The 16,731-nt window shown below is 52.8% G+C and overlaps 10 protein-coding genes across 10 annotated transcripts; 3 read left to right on the top strand and 7 right to left on the bottom strand.

Moving 5' to 3' along the window:
• Window positions 1-470: 470 nt before the first annotated feature.
• Window positions 471-1,589, top strand: COCVIDRAFT_89305 (hypothetical protein; the record flags this gene model as incomplete). The annotated part of the gene is made up of 3 exons (XM_014705038.1): window positions 471-519; window positions 758-1,068; window positions 1,179-1,589. 3 exons carry the CDS (start codon window positions 471-473, stop codon window positions 1,587-1,589), a joined length of 771 nt encoding a protein of 256 aa, XP_014560524.1.
• A 159-nt stretch (window positions 1,590-1,748) lies between these two features.
• COCVIDRAFT_34479 (hypothetical protein) lies at window positions 1,749-4,171 on the bottom strand (the record flags this gene model as incomplete). Its single annotated transcript, XM_014705037.1, has 2 exons — window positions 1,749-2,513; window positions 2,579-4,171. The coding sequence occupies 2 exons, from the start codon at window positions 4,169-4,171 to the stop codon at window positions 1,749-1,751; spliced, it is 2,358 nt and encodes a 785-aa protein (XP_014560523.1).
• Window positions 4,172-5,051: 880 nt separating this feature from the next.
• On the bottom strand, window positions 5,052-8,531 carry COCVIDRAFT_12798 (hypothetical protein; the record flags this gene model as incomplete). The annotated part of the gene is made up of 3 exons (XM_014704934.1): window positions 5,052-5,378; window positions 5,432-7,823; window positions 7,873-8,531. The coding sequence occupies 3 exons, from the start codon at window positions 8,529-8,531 to the stop codon at window positions 5,052-5,054; spliced, it is 3,378 nt and encodes a 1,125-aa protein (XP_014560420.1).
• Window positions 8,532-9,098: 567 nt separating this feature from the next.
• On the top strand, window positions 9,099-9,722 carry COCVIDRAFT_12797 (hypothetical protein; the record flags this gene model as incomplete). The annotated part of the gene is made up of 1 exon (XM_014704933.1): window positions 9,099-9,722. The coding sequence occupies one exon, from the start codon at window positions 9,099-9,101 to the stop codon at window positions 9,720-9,722; it is 624 nt and encodes a 207-aa protein (XP_014560419.1).
• A 49-nt stretch (window positions 9,723-9,771) lies between these two features.
• COCVIDRAFT_23386 (hypothetical protein) lies at window positions 9,772-10,777 on the bottom strand (the record flags this gene model as incomplete). Its single annotated transcript, XM_014704963.1, has 4 exons — window positions 9,772-9,942; window positions 10,005-10,175; window positions 10,227-10,631; window positions 10,682-10,777. 4 exons carry the CDS (start codon window positions 10,775-10,777, stop codon window positions 9,772-9,774), a joined length of 843 nt encoding a protein of 280 aa, XP_014560449.1.
• Window positions 10,778-11,169: 392 nt separating this feature from the next.
• On the bottom strand, window positions 11,170-12,757 carry COCVIDRAFT_89236 (hypothetical protein; the record flags this gene model as incomplete). Its single annotated transcript, XM_014705036.1, has 2 exons — window positions 11,170-12,255; window positions 12,314-12,757. The coding sequence occupies 2 exons, from the start codon at window positions 12,755-12,757 to the stop codon at window positions 11,170-11,172; spliced, it is 1,530 nt and encodes a 509-aa protein (XP_014560522.1).
• Window positions 12,754-12,954, bottom strand: COCVIDRAFT_89299 (hypothetical protein; the record flags this gene model as incomplete). Its single annotated transcript, XM_014705035.1, has 1 exon — window positions 12,754-12,954. One exon carries the CDS (start codon window positions 12,952-12,954, stop codon window positions 12,754-12,756), a length of 201 nt encoding a protein of 66 aa, XP_014560521.1.
• A 711-nt stretch (window positions 12,955-13,665) lies between these two features.
• On the top strand, window positions 13,666-14,694 carry COCVIDRAFT_12795 (hypothetical protein; the record flags this gene model as incomplete). The annotated part of the gene is made up of 2 exons (XM_014704932.1): window positions 13,666-13,906; window positions 14,012-14,694. 2 exons carry the CDS (start codon window positions 13,666-13,668, stop codon window positions 14,692-14,694), a joined length of 924 nt encoding a protein of 307 aa, XP_014560418.1.
• A 120-nt stretch (window positions 14,695-14,814) lies between these two features.
• COCVIDRAFT_89081 (hypothetical protein) lies at window positions 14,815-14,964 on the bottom strand (the record flags this gene model as incomplete). Its single annotated transcript, XM_014705034.1, has 1 exon — window positions 14,815-14,964. A coding segment is annotated over one exon (150 nt), but the record flags the coding sequence as incomplete, so codon positions are not given.
• Window positions 14,965-15,190: 226 nt separating this feature from the next.
• On the bottom strand, window positions 15,191-16,504 carry COCVIDRAFT_88960 (carbohydrate esterase family 9 protein; the record flags this gene model as incomplete). The annotated part of the gene is made up of 1 exon (XM_014705033.1): window positions 15,191-16,504. One exon carries the CDS (start codon window positions 16,502-16,504, stop codon window positions 15,191-15,193), a length of 1,314 nt encoding a protein of 437 aa, XP_014560519.1.
• Between the last annotated feature and the right edge of the window lie 227 nt (window positions 16,505-16,731).

Below are 16,731 nucleotides of genomic sequence, written 5' to 3'. Positions count from 1 at the left end.
TTCATGAAGCAAAGGGGCCTTGGGGTGGTAACGCAAAAGTGTGAATGGTATTGATCCAATCATACATCGACCTCTCTTAGATATAATTGCGAGAAACGAACTCTGCGTCTACAATCCTACATGTCTAACGCTGCGCATGAATAGATTCGCTAATATTGATTATACATCCTGCTCCGACTTGATAATATTTTAGCATATGTTTAGTACAACAACATAGTTAATTGCTTACTACAATCCACTATTCGCAAAAACCTTATCAATACAGTATTAAGATGGCCTAGCAATGAATTTCACTCTCATTAATACTACACAACTTCTATATAGTAAACTACGACTACGAAATCGTTTGAAGAATGTCAATATGAGATGACTAAGATGACGTCATCCCCATCTACCCACCCAACTTTTCCCCCTCACCCTACCACATACACCCTGACAAGCACACTAGCCCTGAAACACACCTCCCCAAAATGAGCGAATCAAAGGAAATGGTCATCGTACTTACCGGTGCTTCAAGAGGTAAGCCAAACTCCTTTAACTCCCATTACCTTTTTCCATCAACAATCCCAATAATTTCCCTTTTTCCGTCTCTCTCTCTCTCTTTCCAAAAAGGTGGCATATCAAAAGAGCACATGCAATGCTCTTGCACCATACACACAAAAAAAAACCACCACGCCTCATCATAACTTTTTTTAAGGAAAAAAAAACGTCCAAAATTAACCGTTGAACTTGCTAAAAACCAAGCTTCTTGACTCAGGAATCGGCCAAGCAATCGCACACCACCTCCTCTCGCGCTCCCACAAACTAATCCTCATATCACGCACGCACTCGGCCCTCGATGCGCTGCACTACCAGTACGGCTCTGAAAACGTCGAGGTACTCGCGGGCGACATGGCGAACCCCTCCATTCCCAAGCGCGCCGTGGAACTAGCGCAAGAGCGCTGGGGAAGGCTGGACGCCGTGATTGTCAATCATGGGACGTTGGATCCCGTCAAGAAAGTAGCAGATGCGGGGTTGGACGAGTGGAGGAAAGGATTTGATATTAATGTTTTTAGTGCAATCGGGTTGGTATGTTGGAAGATTCCCCCCATGTTTTTTAGTTCTCTTGTCTTTTTTTTTCTTCTTCTTTTCAGATCAATGTGGGAGTTGCTAATGTGATAATGTGCGTGTGTGTGTAGATTCAAGCGGCGCTTCCGGCTCTGCGTAAGACAAAGGGTCGCATCATTCTTACTTCGTCGGGGGCTGCAGTGTCGGCTTATCAAGGCTGGGGTTGCTATGGCGCGGGGAAAGCGGTGCTGAATCATCTTGCTTTGACGCTTTCAGTAGAGGAGCCGGATGTTACTACCATTTCTATTCGACCGGGTGTTGTGGACACGGAAATGCAGCGGGAAATTCGTGAAGTACACCATGAGCGAATGAGCGAAAAGGATAGGGAAAAGTTTAGCGGGCTGAAGAGCAGTGGGGGTCTTTTGAAGCCAGAGCAACCTGGAAACGTCATCGCCAAACTGGCTGTCAGCGGCGGAAAAGAACTTAGTGGCAAGTTTCTCAGTTGGAACGACGAGAGTCTCAAAGCATTTCAGGACGAATAGTAGTAAATCATCATAGCATGCATAGGTCGTTATCATAATTTAGAATCTACATTACAGCATCATCATCATCATCGACATCTCGCTCAAGAGCCCTTTCAGACTTTCTATACGCCTTTGTACTCTAAGAAGCGATCAAGGGTTGCCGAAATCTCCACGCACTTATTTGGCGGGCCGACCAGCCAGGGTATCAATATCTGTAGGCTGTGCAGGGGCTTGCGGCCTGCCAGACAGCATATCCACCGTCTCCTTGAGAGCCATCCAGAACTCATGCTTAGGACGTCTTCGGTGCCACTCAGTCTCCCGCTTCTCAACAGACTCCATGGGGGAGAAGAGCAACTTGCTGCCCTTGATACCAATGACACTAATGGACATGGGATCATCCTCAATGTCGTCGGGTGACATGCCAGCGAAGCTCTCTAGATGCTGCATGGCCTTGGTAGCGAACCTGACAGCCCTGACACGGTCCATTGGAGAGGGAATTGTGCCTTGCTGGAAGTGGCCAGGTACTCCGTGACGCGATTCAAACTTGCCTTTGCCAGCTTCGGCAATCATCTGTGCGATGATCTGTACAGAGTACGTCTTTGATGCCTTCTCGTTGACCAAGATCACTTTGCCAGATCTGCTGATACCCTTGTCCTTTGCGAATACACTGCGCAAGTGGTCGATATCGCGGTCCAGCATCTTGAGGTCGATACCGTCTTCTGGTGTGTACACTGCCAGCGCTCCAATACTGAGACCAGCGACAGTCGCAATGTAACCGGATTCGCCACCTTGTGTCTCAATGACAAAGACACGACGGCGGGTTGCGGATGCAGATTGGCGACAGGCATCAGAATATTGAATGAGGGCATTCAGACATGTATCCGAACCGATCGAGTACTCGGTACCAGGGACATTGTTTGAGATGGTGGCAGGGAGGATAACCTAAGCTTATGTTAGTACATGCTTCATACGCCATGAACCCCAAATTCATGTTGGAATATACTTGCCATGGGAATCTTGAACGCCTTATAGTGTTCGCGGGCTTTTCGCAGTTCAGAAACTGCCGTGAACGCCTCGAATCCACCAACAACAAACAAAGCTTGGATGTCGTACTTCTTAAAGACAAACGAAACAGTTTCTAGATCCTCACTAGGAAGTCCACGGTTTGTGCCAATCTCAGATCCTCCCTTGGATGCCCAAGTCTCAGCATCGATCCACTTGATGTCTCGGACCGCGCCGATTGGCACATCGGAGTGATGGCGGATGATACCAGGGAAACCATTGTGAAGTGCGACTGGGGTGTGGCCACGAGCAAGGCAGTGCGCTACGGCAGCACGGGTAGCGGCGTTCATTCCTCCGGCTGGAGCTCCAACGTGAATGATACCAACGCGCATGCGCTTTTCCTCAGGCAACAAGAGTTCGGGCTGGTCGGCTGCTGTAGTAATCTTGTAGGCCTGGTATTGCTGTTCGAATTCAGTGTCGCGGAACTGCATAGCTTTGTGGAAGTCCTTGTTTCCGATAGCTACAGCAACTTCCTTGGTCTGAGCAACGGCCTCGAGAAGCGGGCGGCGGACAATCTTGTTCTCTTGCATACAGATGACAGGGCTGGGCACTTCGGGGCTAGCGTCCAAAACTGCCTTTACTGCTTCAACACCTTGGAGTGTTGACAGCATACGGTCGTAAGCACATGGTGTACCTCCACGTTGGACATGCCCAAGCGTAGTCACACGAGTATCGAGCTTTGCATCGTTTGCAAGAACATTCTTGACGTGCTCTGATGTGATTTTGTTAAGATTGCGATCGATGGCGCCTTCGGCGACGACGACAATCGTCTTTCGCTTTCCCATTTGCCTGTGCTTCTTGATCTGTCGGCACATTTCTTGTTCCCAGCCTTCTTCTGGTGGATTCTCTGGGATGAAGACAAAGTCTGCGCCAGTTGCAACACCAGCACTAAGGGCAAGCCATCCGCAATGCCTGCCCATGACCTCGATGACGAACGCCCGCTGGTGGCTTACGGCGGTAGTGTCGACGGAGTCGATGGCTTCGCAGATACGGCCAAGTGATGTGTAGCAACCAATGGTGGCATCAGTCATGGACAAGTCATTGTCAATGGAGCCGACGAGACCGACAATGTTGAGGTGTTTAAAGGGTTCAATTTGCTCCGGCGTGAGCTGCTTATCTTTGACCAACTCGTCTAGCAGTTCTGGCCATTCTGCGCGGAACTTGTCTGCACCGGTGAGTGAGCCATCACCACCGCAGATGATGAGGGCGTCGATTCCCTTGATAATCAGGTTCTTTGCGGCTGTCCGGCGTCCCTCACGCTGCATAAACTCCATGCATCTCGCTGTGCCGATGAGGGTGCCTCCTTCTGACAGGAAGCCTCGAACATCTTCCCACTTCATCTCCTTGATCATGTCGCCGCCTTTGACCAGGCCGTCGTAGCCTTCATATATGGCGTAGGCCTCGCAATTGTTGTGAAGGGCCGTACGGACAACGGCTCGTACTGCACCGTTCATGCCGGGCGCGTCTCCTCCGCTAGTCATGACTCCAATGCGCCTCTTCTTGCCCTCGAGGGGCGCCGGGACGTCGGTGGGCGCCATATTATGGTAGTGGTGTGATGTGGTGGTAGAGGGAGTGGGCGGAGTGGGCGGAGTGGGCGGAGTGGGCAGAATAGAGGGGTAGGTGATGGGTGAATGTGAGAGAGAGGGAGGTTATCAAAGGCAGTGAGTGCAGGACAGAAAAGATATTTGGACGTGGGTCGGTATGAGGTCAAGGTGGATTCACGCGTCTACTCTAGCAGAAAACTTGCGGACGCCAAAAGAAGCGGGCCCCTGCGTGTTGAGGAAGCTTTGATGGGCAGAGGTGGGATGGTGGGAGATGGAGGGGTAGCTTTGCCGAAGATGCCCTGGAGAAGCGCAAGTCACAACCTAAATACAGTGCAATGGCCGGCGCGTCCTATCGCTAAGGTGGCTGCTGCTGCGTGGGACGCCGGCGACGAGGGCTAGGGAGACGGAGTATGTATGCATGTGTTGCCAGCCGGTGAAGAACAGGCCATGGTCTGATTTGACGGTGCAGCTAGCCCAATGACGTGGGAGTCCCCAAGAAAAGAGCTCCCCGGTCCGCTAGGGTGGGGTCGCACCACCGCACCACCGGCGATCCGCAGCCCAGGCCAAGAGACACCAATGCCATACTTTGCACTGCCAGCGCCTTTGTCCTTGAACGCCTCACTCGCTGCCTTTTCCTGCAGTCCGGTCACGCCACCTCTTGTCCGCTCCAGGACCAACACGACACACGGGATGAAATCAAGCGGGATTCAGTTGCGACCATGATTGATTCGTTGATCGTTTGGTATCACCCCACGCCGGTCCAAATAAACCTGTCCAACAAGCAAATACTACATGCACAAGCACGCCTATGTACATAGACATACGCCTCGCACTATGCCCAACACCACGTCCCACTACCGCTACATCATTTCCATCAAAAAGCGCCAACTTCCAGACCCTCTCGCGCCAACGTCTCAAACACCCTGGGCGGAAGCTTATACTTGATCAGCCCAGCAAATACCATGAGGTCCTTGGCCTTTTGCAGCAGCTGGTCTGCCAGCACCTTACGCATCTGGTCTTCAAACTGTCCAGAAAGAAGATGCTCCCGGTGTCTTGAACAGCAGCCAATGCACCATAGTAGCACATTGCCAATGTTCCGCGATATCTCCTGGGGATACGAGTTGAAGCTGTTGGCGGCGGCCCGAATATCGCTGACGTTGCCTCCAGCAGATAACGGGAGGATGCGGAGATTCTCGATTTGCTAACAAACATGTCAGTGGGAACCAATCTTAGTCCGGTCATCTGCAAACTTACCCCAAGTGCTGCCATGTAGTCACCAGCTTCAATCACCTTCTTGGCATTGTTAAGCTGGAACAGGATGCCCACCGCTTCACGGTTCACCTGCGAAACCTTCTTCCACCACAGACTGTTTGCATTGTATAGTGCCAGGACCTTCTGGGCAAGCTCCACAGGATCGTCTGTTCCAAGCATGCTCAAGCTCGACGACGCGTCCGACTGCTGTTGCTGCTGTTGCGACTCGCCTGCATTCAAGCGTGGCTTGAGTGGTTCCAGACGAAGTGGCTCTTGACCAAGCTCTACCGAAAGAGCCTCAGCAAGCGCACGGTTGAGAATGGTGACTACGCTGTCATACTCGCCGGCCAAGTGGCACAGCAAAATGGCATCGTTGATGCGTCCATTATCATCTGCCATTCTTGCCGCTTCGCTCGTGATTGTATTGAGTAGACCCGTTTCGCCGTCGAGTTTCAGTAATGGCACACGTTCTTGAATGAGACCAGGCGTTGTTTGCCCATTCGATTTGACATCGCCTAGCAATGTGGAAAACTCGCGTGTTTCAAGGACAAGCTCACGGAGTGCCTCGTGGCAAAGGTCTGCTTGCTGCCTGCCCGCTTCGCCTGGTAGGTCTGCGTTCATGCATATCAACACCAAGTAGTCCGCTGCAGCATCAGCTCGGGCCGCCCGGAAGTCACTGGTGTAGTATCCAACCACTCGTCCAAAGTTCAACTGCGGCTGTTGTCGTGTTGTGTAGGTCAAAATCTCGCCTCCAGCTGTTGTCCAATCTGAAACTCGTAGTAGCCCATAGTAGTCCAGAGCAATAGCGAAATGAACCGCAGACACATAGTTGTGCGTATAGAGGTAGTTGACCGCGGGCTCGAACAAGCCAGCAAGCGTAGCAAGATAGAAGTATACTCCGTATCCACCAGCAGATTCAGCTGTGTCGTTCATAAAGTGGCGTTGGCCAATATCCTTGATCGTCGTTCGCAGCTCTTCCAAGCCGAAAATTTCACCCGCGTTTTCTTCGGCTCTGTTGCCTTCGCGAGCCAAGTTGAACTGTAGCCACACCCAGTCGTCCATGGTCTCCTTGATAGGCTCCAGGTTGCGCTTGCTCATGTCACATCGGCCTACAATCTTGTAACAGGCCATGCGGTAAGGATCTTCGGGTGTCTTTAAACGAGTCCTCTGAGCGTGTGTGTGGCCCACCTTTTGTTGAGTGTCCGGGCTCAGTCTACGGTCAGGATCCGTAGCATACTGTGTGATTGCCGATTGAAAGTTTCTATCGGTGTTTTGAAAGAAGTTCCTCTTCTCTCGGACATACTCGGCAGCTTCCGTCAAAAGGCCACCTCTTAGCAAGAAGAAGATGATGATCCATGGGAATTCATCTCCTGCCTCTCCTATCCTCTGGAACAACTCGGTATCCGCACCAAGCTCCTTAAACGCAGCTTTGGCTCTGACAAATCCACGAATCTTGTTGAGCATGGACGGAACACCGCCAACAAGCGCTTCCGACGGATTCTTTCGCAAAACCTCATCTACCTGTTCCAGGAACTTGTTTTCTAGATACTTACGAGAGCCATCTAGTATGCGCTTGCGCATCCGTACGCTCGCGACAGAGTTGGGCTGGTCGTCCAGATAGTCCTTGGCGAAGCTCCGCTCCTTGGGCTGGTTTGAGCCTGGGTTGGATGCTTCTGCTTCAGTCTTCTCACCAGTAATAGAAACAAGTGCTCCGTAAGCGTTGATGAAATGATCCGAGTACTCGGTGCCAGCAGCCTTCTCTACACTAGAGAAAGAGTGAAGCACAGAGAACGATTCTTCGCGTAGCCTTGCCTCATTGAGCCTCTTGACCTCGTCCATGAATTTCTCTTGTTTGTCTCGTGCATATCGGTCTTGGAGTCCAACTTGTCCGCTCATGACGGATTTATCAGAGACATCTCGGCCACCTAGCACACTTTGAGAAGCACCCAGGACAGGTGGTCCAGCAGCGGAGGCTCCAAACGTCGATCGTCCATTGACTGATGCCCCATTGGGGCCCATGGAACGACCCTTGCGTGCTGTAGCGCGTCCGAAAGCCCCTCTAGCTGTGCTGCCAAAGCCGCTCTGCGAGGCTGCCATGTCTTCGCTCTGTCTGCCCAGACCAAAGTGCTCGTAGATCCTCTGCCGCTGTTTATCCCATTCGATCTGCACATTGTCCTCCAGGAAGGTATCGAAGTCACGCTTGGACTGCTCTAATCCTTCTTGGATGAGGGCTAAGGTGGACTGCGAATGCAAGTTGGAGATGTAACCGTCCACGTCGTTGTCGAAGAGACTCTGAGCCTGGCCAGGTGTAGCGAGGCCTGCCTGGGAAGAGAACTGGTTGAGATCTCGGAGGGTGCTGCCCATCTTCACGCCAGAAGCTGAGAGTAGATAGTGGCTGGAAAGCGTCAGTACAAATTCATCTGGTGACTGCACACCCAACTTACGCAGCGCGGTCTTGAGCGCGATCTTGGACCTGATCCGCCGAAGGGCCTCCAGAACCCAAGTTTCGCACCTTGCGTGCAATGTCGCCAAGGCCCAACTGGAGCGACGGCAGCTCGTCAAAGTTGCTGGTGCCATTCTCGCCAGCATTGCGCTTACGTCCCCGTTCCAGGAGATGATCGAAATGAGCGGAGCGGCCGGAGCCTGCGTTTGCCTGGGCGAGCGACGCGCCCTGTTGCTGGGGCTGCTGGGGTTGCTGGGTCTGCTGCTGGGTCGTGGTATTGAAAAGCGAGGTCTGACCAAGGCCGCCTGTTTGTTGCGTGTTGTTGGTAGTCGGTTGCGCCGCCGTATTGCTGAACAGCGAGAAGCCGCCCGTTTGTGGTTGCGATTGCTGCTGGGGTTGCGTTGTCGATGCTGCGCCAGCGAACAGCGAGGGTGTCGTGGTAGCAGTCGACTTTGCTGCACCGAACAGACCGCCGCCTAGACCTCCACTGCTTGTTGCTTGCGTTGTGCCAGATTGCGCATTGGATGTGCCTGCGCCCAGATTGCCAAACAAGCTTGATGTCGTGCCGCCTGATGCACCTCCTGCTGTTCCAAACAAGCCTCCGCCCGAGGTACCAGTAGAAGCAGGCTGCGAGGCTCCAAGATTGCCGAACAGCGACATGTTAAGTGCGTTGGGCTGTGTTGTTGGTGATGCCGAAAACAAACTTGGAGCAACGAGATCGCGTTGTTGAACCAGCAAAGCTCGGGCACTTTTTATCCCTGCCAACTCCAGGAACCGCGTCAAAGTGAGAGCGCGGGTACCATTCCGTGTCTACTATACCATACAAATGACAGGACCCCGATGCGCGATCAGGCTTTAGACCTCCCCGCCTTGTTATTGTCTTCCTCAAAAATCGTGAATTTCATTAAATTCATCATATTTGGCCTAAAAATTTATTTGTTCCGGGCTGAGAGACAGGGAAAGATGCTTCTCCAAGAAATCATCACAGACTTTGTACCCACGAGTGATTGTAAACTGGAAGAATAAAACAGTCCCGTGTCCCTGGTAGTAGTGTGCGCAAACATCTAAGCTGGTGACCATCTCATAGCAATCCGCCTGTATAAATCGCATCCATTTTCTGCAGCGTAAGCTGGCAAACATCCAACTGTGTAAACCCTTCAAGAGTGTGAGTGGATTGCAACATCCAGAGAGAAAGTCTCATTTCAGTTTCATTCCCCGCTGTACAAAATGACCAATTCCCATATACCCAACTTGCCCGTGTTCGTGCAGACAGTCGACGGATTCAGACACGAGACAGCAAGGTACAACCCCTGTCAGCGAGGATGGTACCAGGACGGTCGAAGACTGCGACCTGTAAAGACCTCCAAGGCCTTTATATGGCCAAAAGATGGCAAGAATGGGTCGTCGTGGGGCCGTATGAAAGATATTCTCCGCAACACCGGGCCTGATATATACATTGGGTTTGGTGCTCGTTCCACAGACTGCGTATCCAGCCGTCCCCCTCGATCTCAGTGGGCCGGATATCCACATCTTGACGAATCCGGCATGTCATGTGGCTTCAACTCGCAAAAGTTCGCCCCTTGGACCAAGTCTCGCATGCTCGGCGGACGACAGTGTGGCCTAAGCTATGATTTTCGAACCCGAAAACACGCCGAACCAAACCGATCGACGTGGACAGATGCTATTTGGCAACAGGAGCCATACAGAAACAGGAAGTCGAATCATTACCCAGAAGCCGTGCGAACGGTGAATGGAGTCTGGTTCCAGGACACTCAATACCTGCCGCAGGTTTTGGGTGGGCACGTGGATAACGAGTTCGGCGTCGGGCTTCCATTTCACCATCTCGTTTGACTTTACTCTCACTATGTAAAGATTCAAAACGATCCGGTGCAGGCTTAAATCAATCAAGGCAGCTCTCGTGGAGTGCTACCCAGACTGTATCCAGGCTTTCATCTGCTGTAGCAACTTGCTTGCTTCGTCGGGCGGTAGGTGTCAAGGCGGCACTATCCAGCATCTTTGAACATTTGTCACACGATATCCCTTTAACAATCTTGTATGCAGCAATCATGTCCTAAAATGATTAATATGTGTGCCCATGGTGTCTTTGATGTGCATGTGATGATGCAAACATACCAGTAGATATCTCAAGTCGTTTTTGTTTGGCCGTGAGGCGATGCAACGCGTAATTGCTAAACAGGATTCAGTTGTCCCCAGGCACTCTGCATTGAGTTTGTGACGACCGTTTGATTCACGATCGATAGTGACGCGAAACTTGAGCATAAGAGAGCTGGCAACGAAACGAATCTATAATAAAGGTGAGCGAAGTGAAGTATGCAAGTGAAGCGATAGCCTTACATGTATGCTGTGGTCCTCGTCGTTTGTCTCGACCTTGAGGGTTGGATGCGCCTTGCGAAACACGACGACTATACGAGATATGTCACTATCCGAAAACACGGCACCGGTATCCTCGGCAGTTTTGCTCCCGCTCTTGCTTGTAGATTTATTTACTTCCTGTTCCCTTTCGACCCAGCCGTGGGAGGGGACCGAGACGGCCTCGGACAAGTCGGCGTTTGCGCCGAAGCTCTGCTTAGCATGCTCAAATGTGTTCTGTACCTCAGGAAGGTTCCAACGATCCTTGAGCGCATTGAGGCCAGTCTGAGAAGAAAGTACGCCCTGGGTGTATAACTTGTACGTTGTTGCATTCGGGGGCCTATGAAAGGGCTCGATTATCCGTGGAATAGCCAGGCGAAGGTCATCTATCTGCAAAAATGTCAATTTTTAATCAACAGGACGTGCGAAACCATGTGTACCTGCGTCTGCAGCTGTTCCAGTTGGGCGAGAGCTGCTGTACACTGCGCTTCGTCCCAGCCCACGCTGGACCCCACCGAAGTATCGGAAGCTTCCATAATAAGAATAAAGTCAAGAAGAACAAGCAATAAATGGCGAGAAATGCGCGATGTGGACCAAAATACAATACGAAGATATGGAGTAGTGTAGAACGGTGACGTGAATGGTGGTTGGTGGGTGTTATCCCTGTCGCATTGAAGTTCGAAAAGCACGCCAAAACCCACGGACGCTCGACAATCGGCACTTCGGATCCACCTCCGTCGTCCTTCTCCACACATGGACGCGTTTTCACGTGCTCTGCATTCGCTCCAAACAGGGTAATTCGCCTGCCGGACTCTCGCCTAAGCATCAAGTGTACTCTGCATGATAATTCCAACTGATGTATACAATCTAAACCCGAATGCGCTTCTGAAAAAACGCTTATGTATAATACAACCATGCCCATGGCCATCTACAATTTTGACTGTTCTCTGACGACTTTTTCTTTTGGCCCGACAAGCGGATCGTACACGTTCAAGCCCAGCGTGTCTTGTGGCACAGGTGCCGTGTGCATGCTCAGTCCCCTAGTGTCAAGCATGGAAGGATTCAAGTCGGCAACGCTTGAAGCCCCAATCAGGCGCATGTTCATTTCCATTTCATCCTTCAACAATTGCATGGCGCGATCAACTCCTGGCAGACCATACGCCGACATGGCGTAAAGGAAAGGCCGACCAATGCCAACGCCCTTGGCACCCAGCGCTACAGCCTTGATGATGTCCGTTGCTCGTCGCACACCACCATCAATGTATACCTCGATGCGGTCTTGCCATCCGCGTGCGCGAAGAACTGGCATGACTTCAGCGAGAACCTCTACACCAGAGCGGGCGAACTCGAGCTGACGACCACCATGGTTGGAGAGGACAACGCCCTCTACGCCAATCTCGACGGCTCGGATCACATCTTCGACGCATTGCACACCCTTGAGAATGATAGGCATCTTGGTGATGCTCTTGAACCACGGGATGTCCTTCCAGCTCAGGCTCGGGTCAATGAAGGACGAGATGGCCCGTGCGGCGCCTTGACTGCGGTCCACATTGTCGCCGCCGGTGCTCTGGACATTGCTGCCAACGTCGTCAAACTTGCTTCGCATGTCTTTCTCGCGGCGACCGAGCTGTGGAGCATCAACAGTGATGAAGAGACCTTTGCAGCCTCGCCTCTCGGCATGCTGCACGATGCGCTTGGTGACTTCGCGGTCCTTGTTGACGTAGAGTTGGAGCCATTGGCATTGACCGTCTTTTGCCGCATCGACAATCTCATCAAACGAGCACGATGCCAATGTAGGAATCATCTGAATCACGTTGTGCTTGTGTGCGCCGCGCGTTAGGACGACCTCTCCTTCTGGGTTACCGAGCTTTCCCAGTGCGGTGGCGGTGACGTAGAAGGGTATGTCGCACTTTGTGCCGAGCATTGTGGTGGAGATGTCGACCTTCTCAACATCGACGAGGACGCGTGGTCGGAACCAGATCTTGTGGAATGCGCTGTGGTTCTCGCGCATTGTCTGTGTAAGGATTGGGTCAGTGTATATCCGGGCTGGCAAGGGCGTCGGGCAGACTCACAATCTCGTCGTCAGCACCGCTCGAGTAGTACGCCCATGCCGACTTCTTCATGATGTTACGGGCGACGGCCTCAAAGTCCATGAGGTTGTAGCATTGCTCGAGAATGGGCATACGCGCAATGCGCTTCTGCCTCTCCTCCTCGTAGGGATCGAATTCCTTGGCCTCTTGCTGCACCGTCGCCATGTCGACCTCGCCCAGGTGCTTTGACTTGTCGAGGTACTTGTCGAGCGTGTCGGGCGGGTGAATGGGCTCGTAGGCCTCGGTGGCGTCTTTGCCGGCATACTTCAAGATGATCTTGGAGCCGCCGGGGTGCTCAGGCAGGAATTCGGTGACATCGTAGGCACGGCCGTGGACAATGACCCAGCAAGAGTCGCTGCTGTTGTGCGAGGAGACCTGCTCACCGGTGAGCTTGTTGCGCTGGGTGTTGTTGCTATCACGGTTCATACTGGGCAATGGATGTAGGTCAAGACTTCCCCAGAGATGGGGAAAGATATATGGAGATTAGCCAGCCTATGTCCATGCACGATGGTGACGGAAAGCCGCGGATGGTAACGGCGGTGTAGACAAATACCGGGGATATGTGTGGACGGTACATGTATGAATGCATGTCTCCGAGTATTAGGCCTGCTAGCTCGGTCCATCTGTTTCCGCATATAGTCCGGGTTCGCAGCGAGCACCCTGGCGCGGTCCCTTTTTTTCTCTACACGTTCACTGCACGTGTGCATCCATGCATGTATGTAAGTACTTACTGTATAGTACGTACTACCATGTAAGACGCACGCTCGCACTCGCCGCAGCGCCGAAACGCGGGGAAGACACAGCGGGCTGGGCTGGGCATGACGCGCACGACTGTTGACATGGCCTAATGCCCCAATACTGCCTTACTGCGCTCAACAGCACAAATACAGGCGACGGGGCCCTCCCCCCTTCTCTTTGTGAGCGTCACCCGGCGGCCATCACACACACAGCCAATGTCTCCCATCGCCCACCAGTCCCGTTTGCCCACCGGCGTCATATTGGCCAGCGGCGGCCGTCACATGGTGCTGTTAGCCAAGACAAGGGCCGCAAGCGCCAAACGGTGCGGGAGGCCTGTGTGGTCCATATGTCATTTGTCTCTGGCCCTCCGGCCTAAAATGTCCCCAGGCTGCTTCTGCACGCCTCTGCCTCTGTCGACGACGACGGCACACGCTTTGCTCGCCATGCCACTTGCCCTGCTACCGCAACCACCGCAGCCTCACTCGCCTCTCCTGGCCCGGCCCACCGTCTGCCGCTGACCCACCCCCACCCCCACCCCCGTCACTCTCCCCCCCGGGCCCCGTCCGTTGCCTCTCGCCTCTCCTCGCCAGCCCGCCATGTCCAACAGCCTCGAGGCTAAGATCGTGGTTCTCGGCAGCCAGGGCGTGGGCAAAACCTCGCTCGTCCACCGCTACGTCAAAAACGCCTTCACCCCGCCCACTACACAGTCGACCGTTGGTGCCTCCTTCCTAACAAAGAGAGTTGTCGACATCGACACTTCAACCGTCGTCCGCCTGCAGATATGGGACACGGCAGGCCAGGAACGCTTCCGCTCCATATCCAAGCTATACTACAGAGGTACGCGGCTACTTCCCGTCCACCGAACCTCCTTTGAGAGAGAAAGAGAAGAAAAAAAAGAAAACAAAACAACCACAAAGGGGCTAAAGCTGATATCACACACAGGTGCAAACGCGGCAGTCCTGTGTTATGACATCACAGATCCTCAGTCTTTTGACGAAATGGGCCGCTGGTTCAAGGAGCTCAAGACGAACCTTGGAGACAACGCCATCCTCCACGTAGTAGGCACAAAATCCGACATCATCGCTGCAGACCCCACGAAGCGCAAGGTCCCCTTTGAACGCTGCATCGCCTATGTTGCAGAGAACCTCTACCCCACACAGACCGCACAACCGCACAATGCCCAGTCAAACGGCTGGGTCTCCGTGCCTGCAACATTCCAGAGTGGCTCCATGGCTTCTCCTCAGAGCAACAGGTCCAGCGGCTTCTGGGGACAAGATCTCGGCTGGGACTGCTGTCACGAGATAAGCGCAAAGGACGGCGAAGGAGTGGACGAAGTCTTCCGCGTCATCACTCGCAAGTTGGTAGAGCAGGAGCAGAAGAAGCTCGAAGAGGAGCAAAGACAACTGACCATGGCCGGTGTCACTCCAGCCCTCGACAACAACGGCAACGTGACGGGATACTTTGATTATCCCGGCGCTGCTAACGGTAGTTTCCGCCTAGGCGCCGCCGATAAGAGGCGAAGCTGGCTAGGCTTTCCCACTACGCCCGGTGCCGCTGGCCACCAACAAGAGTGGGAAGAAGACATCAACCGGGCACAAAAGAGTAAGAGTGGAAGGTGTTGCTGATTGTATCTCTGCCTTGTCTCGTCGTCTGCCCACCTCTCCACTAACCCCCATTTCCTGCACACAGCGAGCACACCGATCAACTTCGTTTCGAGATACCCACCCACTCTTTGTTTCCACGACTCAGTGCTCCAGTGTGTTATTTCTTGCGGTCAAGTTGGTCTTTCTACATGCGAGTACTTTCTGGCTTCTGTTATCCATCTCTCTTGGCCCTCTGTTTCGGCGTACAAGGTAGCATTTGCATAGCCAAGTACCAGCGAGCGTGCATTGATTTCAAGTTTCCGAAACTCTCATCTTTCCTAGTCAGCGCTCTTGTTTCATGAACAGCTTCAATTGATAAATTGATCAACGTCAGGTATCTTGCATGATCATGTAACTCTAGCAACAGTCTATCAATTTCTAAATGTTTAGATATGCAGTCATGGGGCGCGTGTCTATTGCCTACACAAATTTGTTCTCTCCTACACAAACATGGCCGTGATCCAAAGTAGTGGCATCCTTAGCTATGCCCTGCTTTGTCGAAAACCTTCTTACCAAACTTCCAGACTTGCTCCACAGCAAACTTCTTGTCCGTACCAACGCCTTCCTGAAGATCTAAAACTACCAGATCTGCATCAGAACCTTCGTTAAGCGTCCCTTTCACATCCTGCACGCCCAACATCCTTGCCGGTGTCTCGGTGACAGCTTTCAGTGCCTCTGGTACACTGGCCCCTGTCCAGTTGATAAAGTTCGTAACACAGTCTATGAGCTGAATGCTGCTTCCCGCAATCTTTCCATTCTCCTCGAGCGTAAGCATAGACCCTTGTTTGATGATACGCGACCCGTTTGTCCAGTCATATGTCCCGTCCGGCATGCCCGCTAGCCGCATAGCATCAGTGACGAGTATGAGGCCTTCGGGGTGTGCGTTCCACGCAATTTTGATAGACGTGGGGTGGAGATGGATGCCGTCGGCGATGATGCCAAAGTATGGCTTCTGTATCGAAGAAGATGGCGTGCCCAGAAGACCGAAGATTCCCGGGTTCCTGTGGTGCAAGGGCTGCATGGCGTTGAACAGGTGTGTTATCATGCTTGCACCTGCCCTGATGCCCGCCTTTGCTTCTTCGTACGTCGCTTCCGAATGCCCAATAGACACGACGATGCCGCGCTCTGCCAGTGGTTGTACGCACGACAAGGCGCCTCGAAGTTCTGGCGCAAGCGTTATAAGTTTGACAGATGAGGACGATTGCAGATGACTAGGGCCATAGCATGTCTCCATGTCAGACATGCCCTTCTCGGGCTCGCAGAGGAGGGATGCGTTGTGGATGCCGTTTTTAGTCGGGTTAAGAAAGGGCCCTTCGCAGTGGGCGCCGAGCGACTCTGAGCCAAGGGATGCATCGCGCGCAGCACCAGATGGACCCAGGAACGGTAGAGCTGTTTGGTAAACCTCGGGTGGTTGTGAAGTCAGTGTGGGCAGGTATGATGTGACACCCGTCGATACCAGTCTTCGGTTGACTTGTAGCACTCCCTTTCCGTACGCCACTGTTCCCTCATCTGGTATGACGGAGAAGTCAAAGCCATATGCTCCGTTGAGTTGTGTATCGATCAGGCCGGGGCAAAGGATACGGCCACCCAGGTCGACAATCTCGTCTGGTGCAGTTCGATGTTCGTAAAGCAGCTCCTGCCCATTTATGATCTTTCCGCTCGTAGAGCTGACCCAAAGGTCTCCATCGACGAGAGCATTACCTCTGACCAGCAAGCAGTTGGTGAACTTGATGACGCCAGAGGATTCATGTAGATCTGCAGAAGCAGAGGGCATGGGGGCGATGGAAGGCATGGCGAGTGAAAAAATGGAGCAAAGATTAAAGGATTGGTTAGTTGTGTGCGGTTGAGCGAGCTCAACACCCTTCACAAAGAAAATGGCGGCCCTATTGCTACTTTATCGCGAGCACTTGCTTGCCAGTGACGCCATTAGTCCATCAACAGCGGGCTAAGTTGCCCTTGGGAAAAGCCTACATGGACGCATGTGAAGCGCACGCTGCCCGTTTGCACACGCTGAGTGGG

This window comes from Bipolaris victoriae (assembly GCF_000527765.1).
Source record: "Bipolaris victoriae FI3 unplaced genomic scaffold scaffold_11, whole genome shotgun sequence".
NCBI classification, from domain to species: Eukaryota; Fungi; Ascomycota; class Dothideomycetes; order Pleosporales; family Pleosporaceae; genus Bipolaris; species Bipolaris victoriae.
Note: the sequence above shows the minus strand (reverse complement) of the source record. Positions and strands in the feature narration are given on the sequence as shown.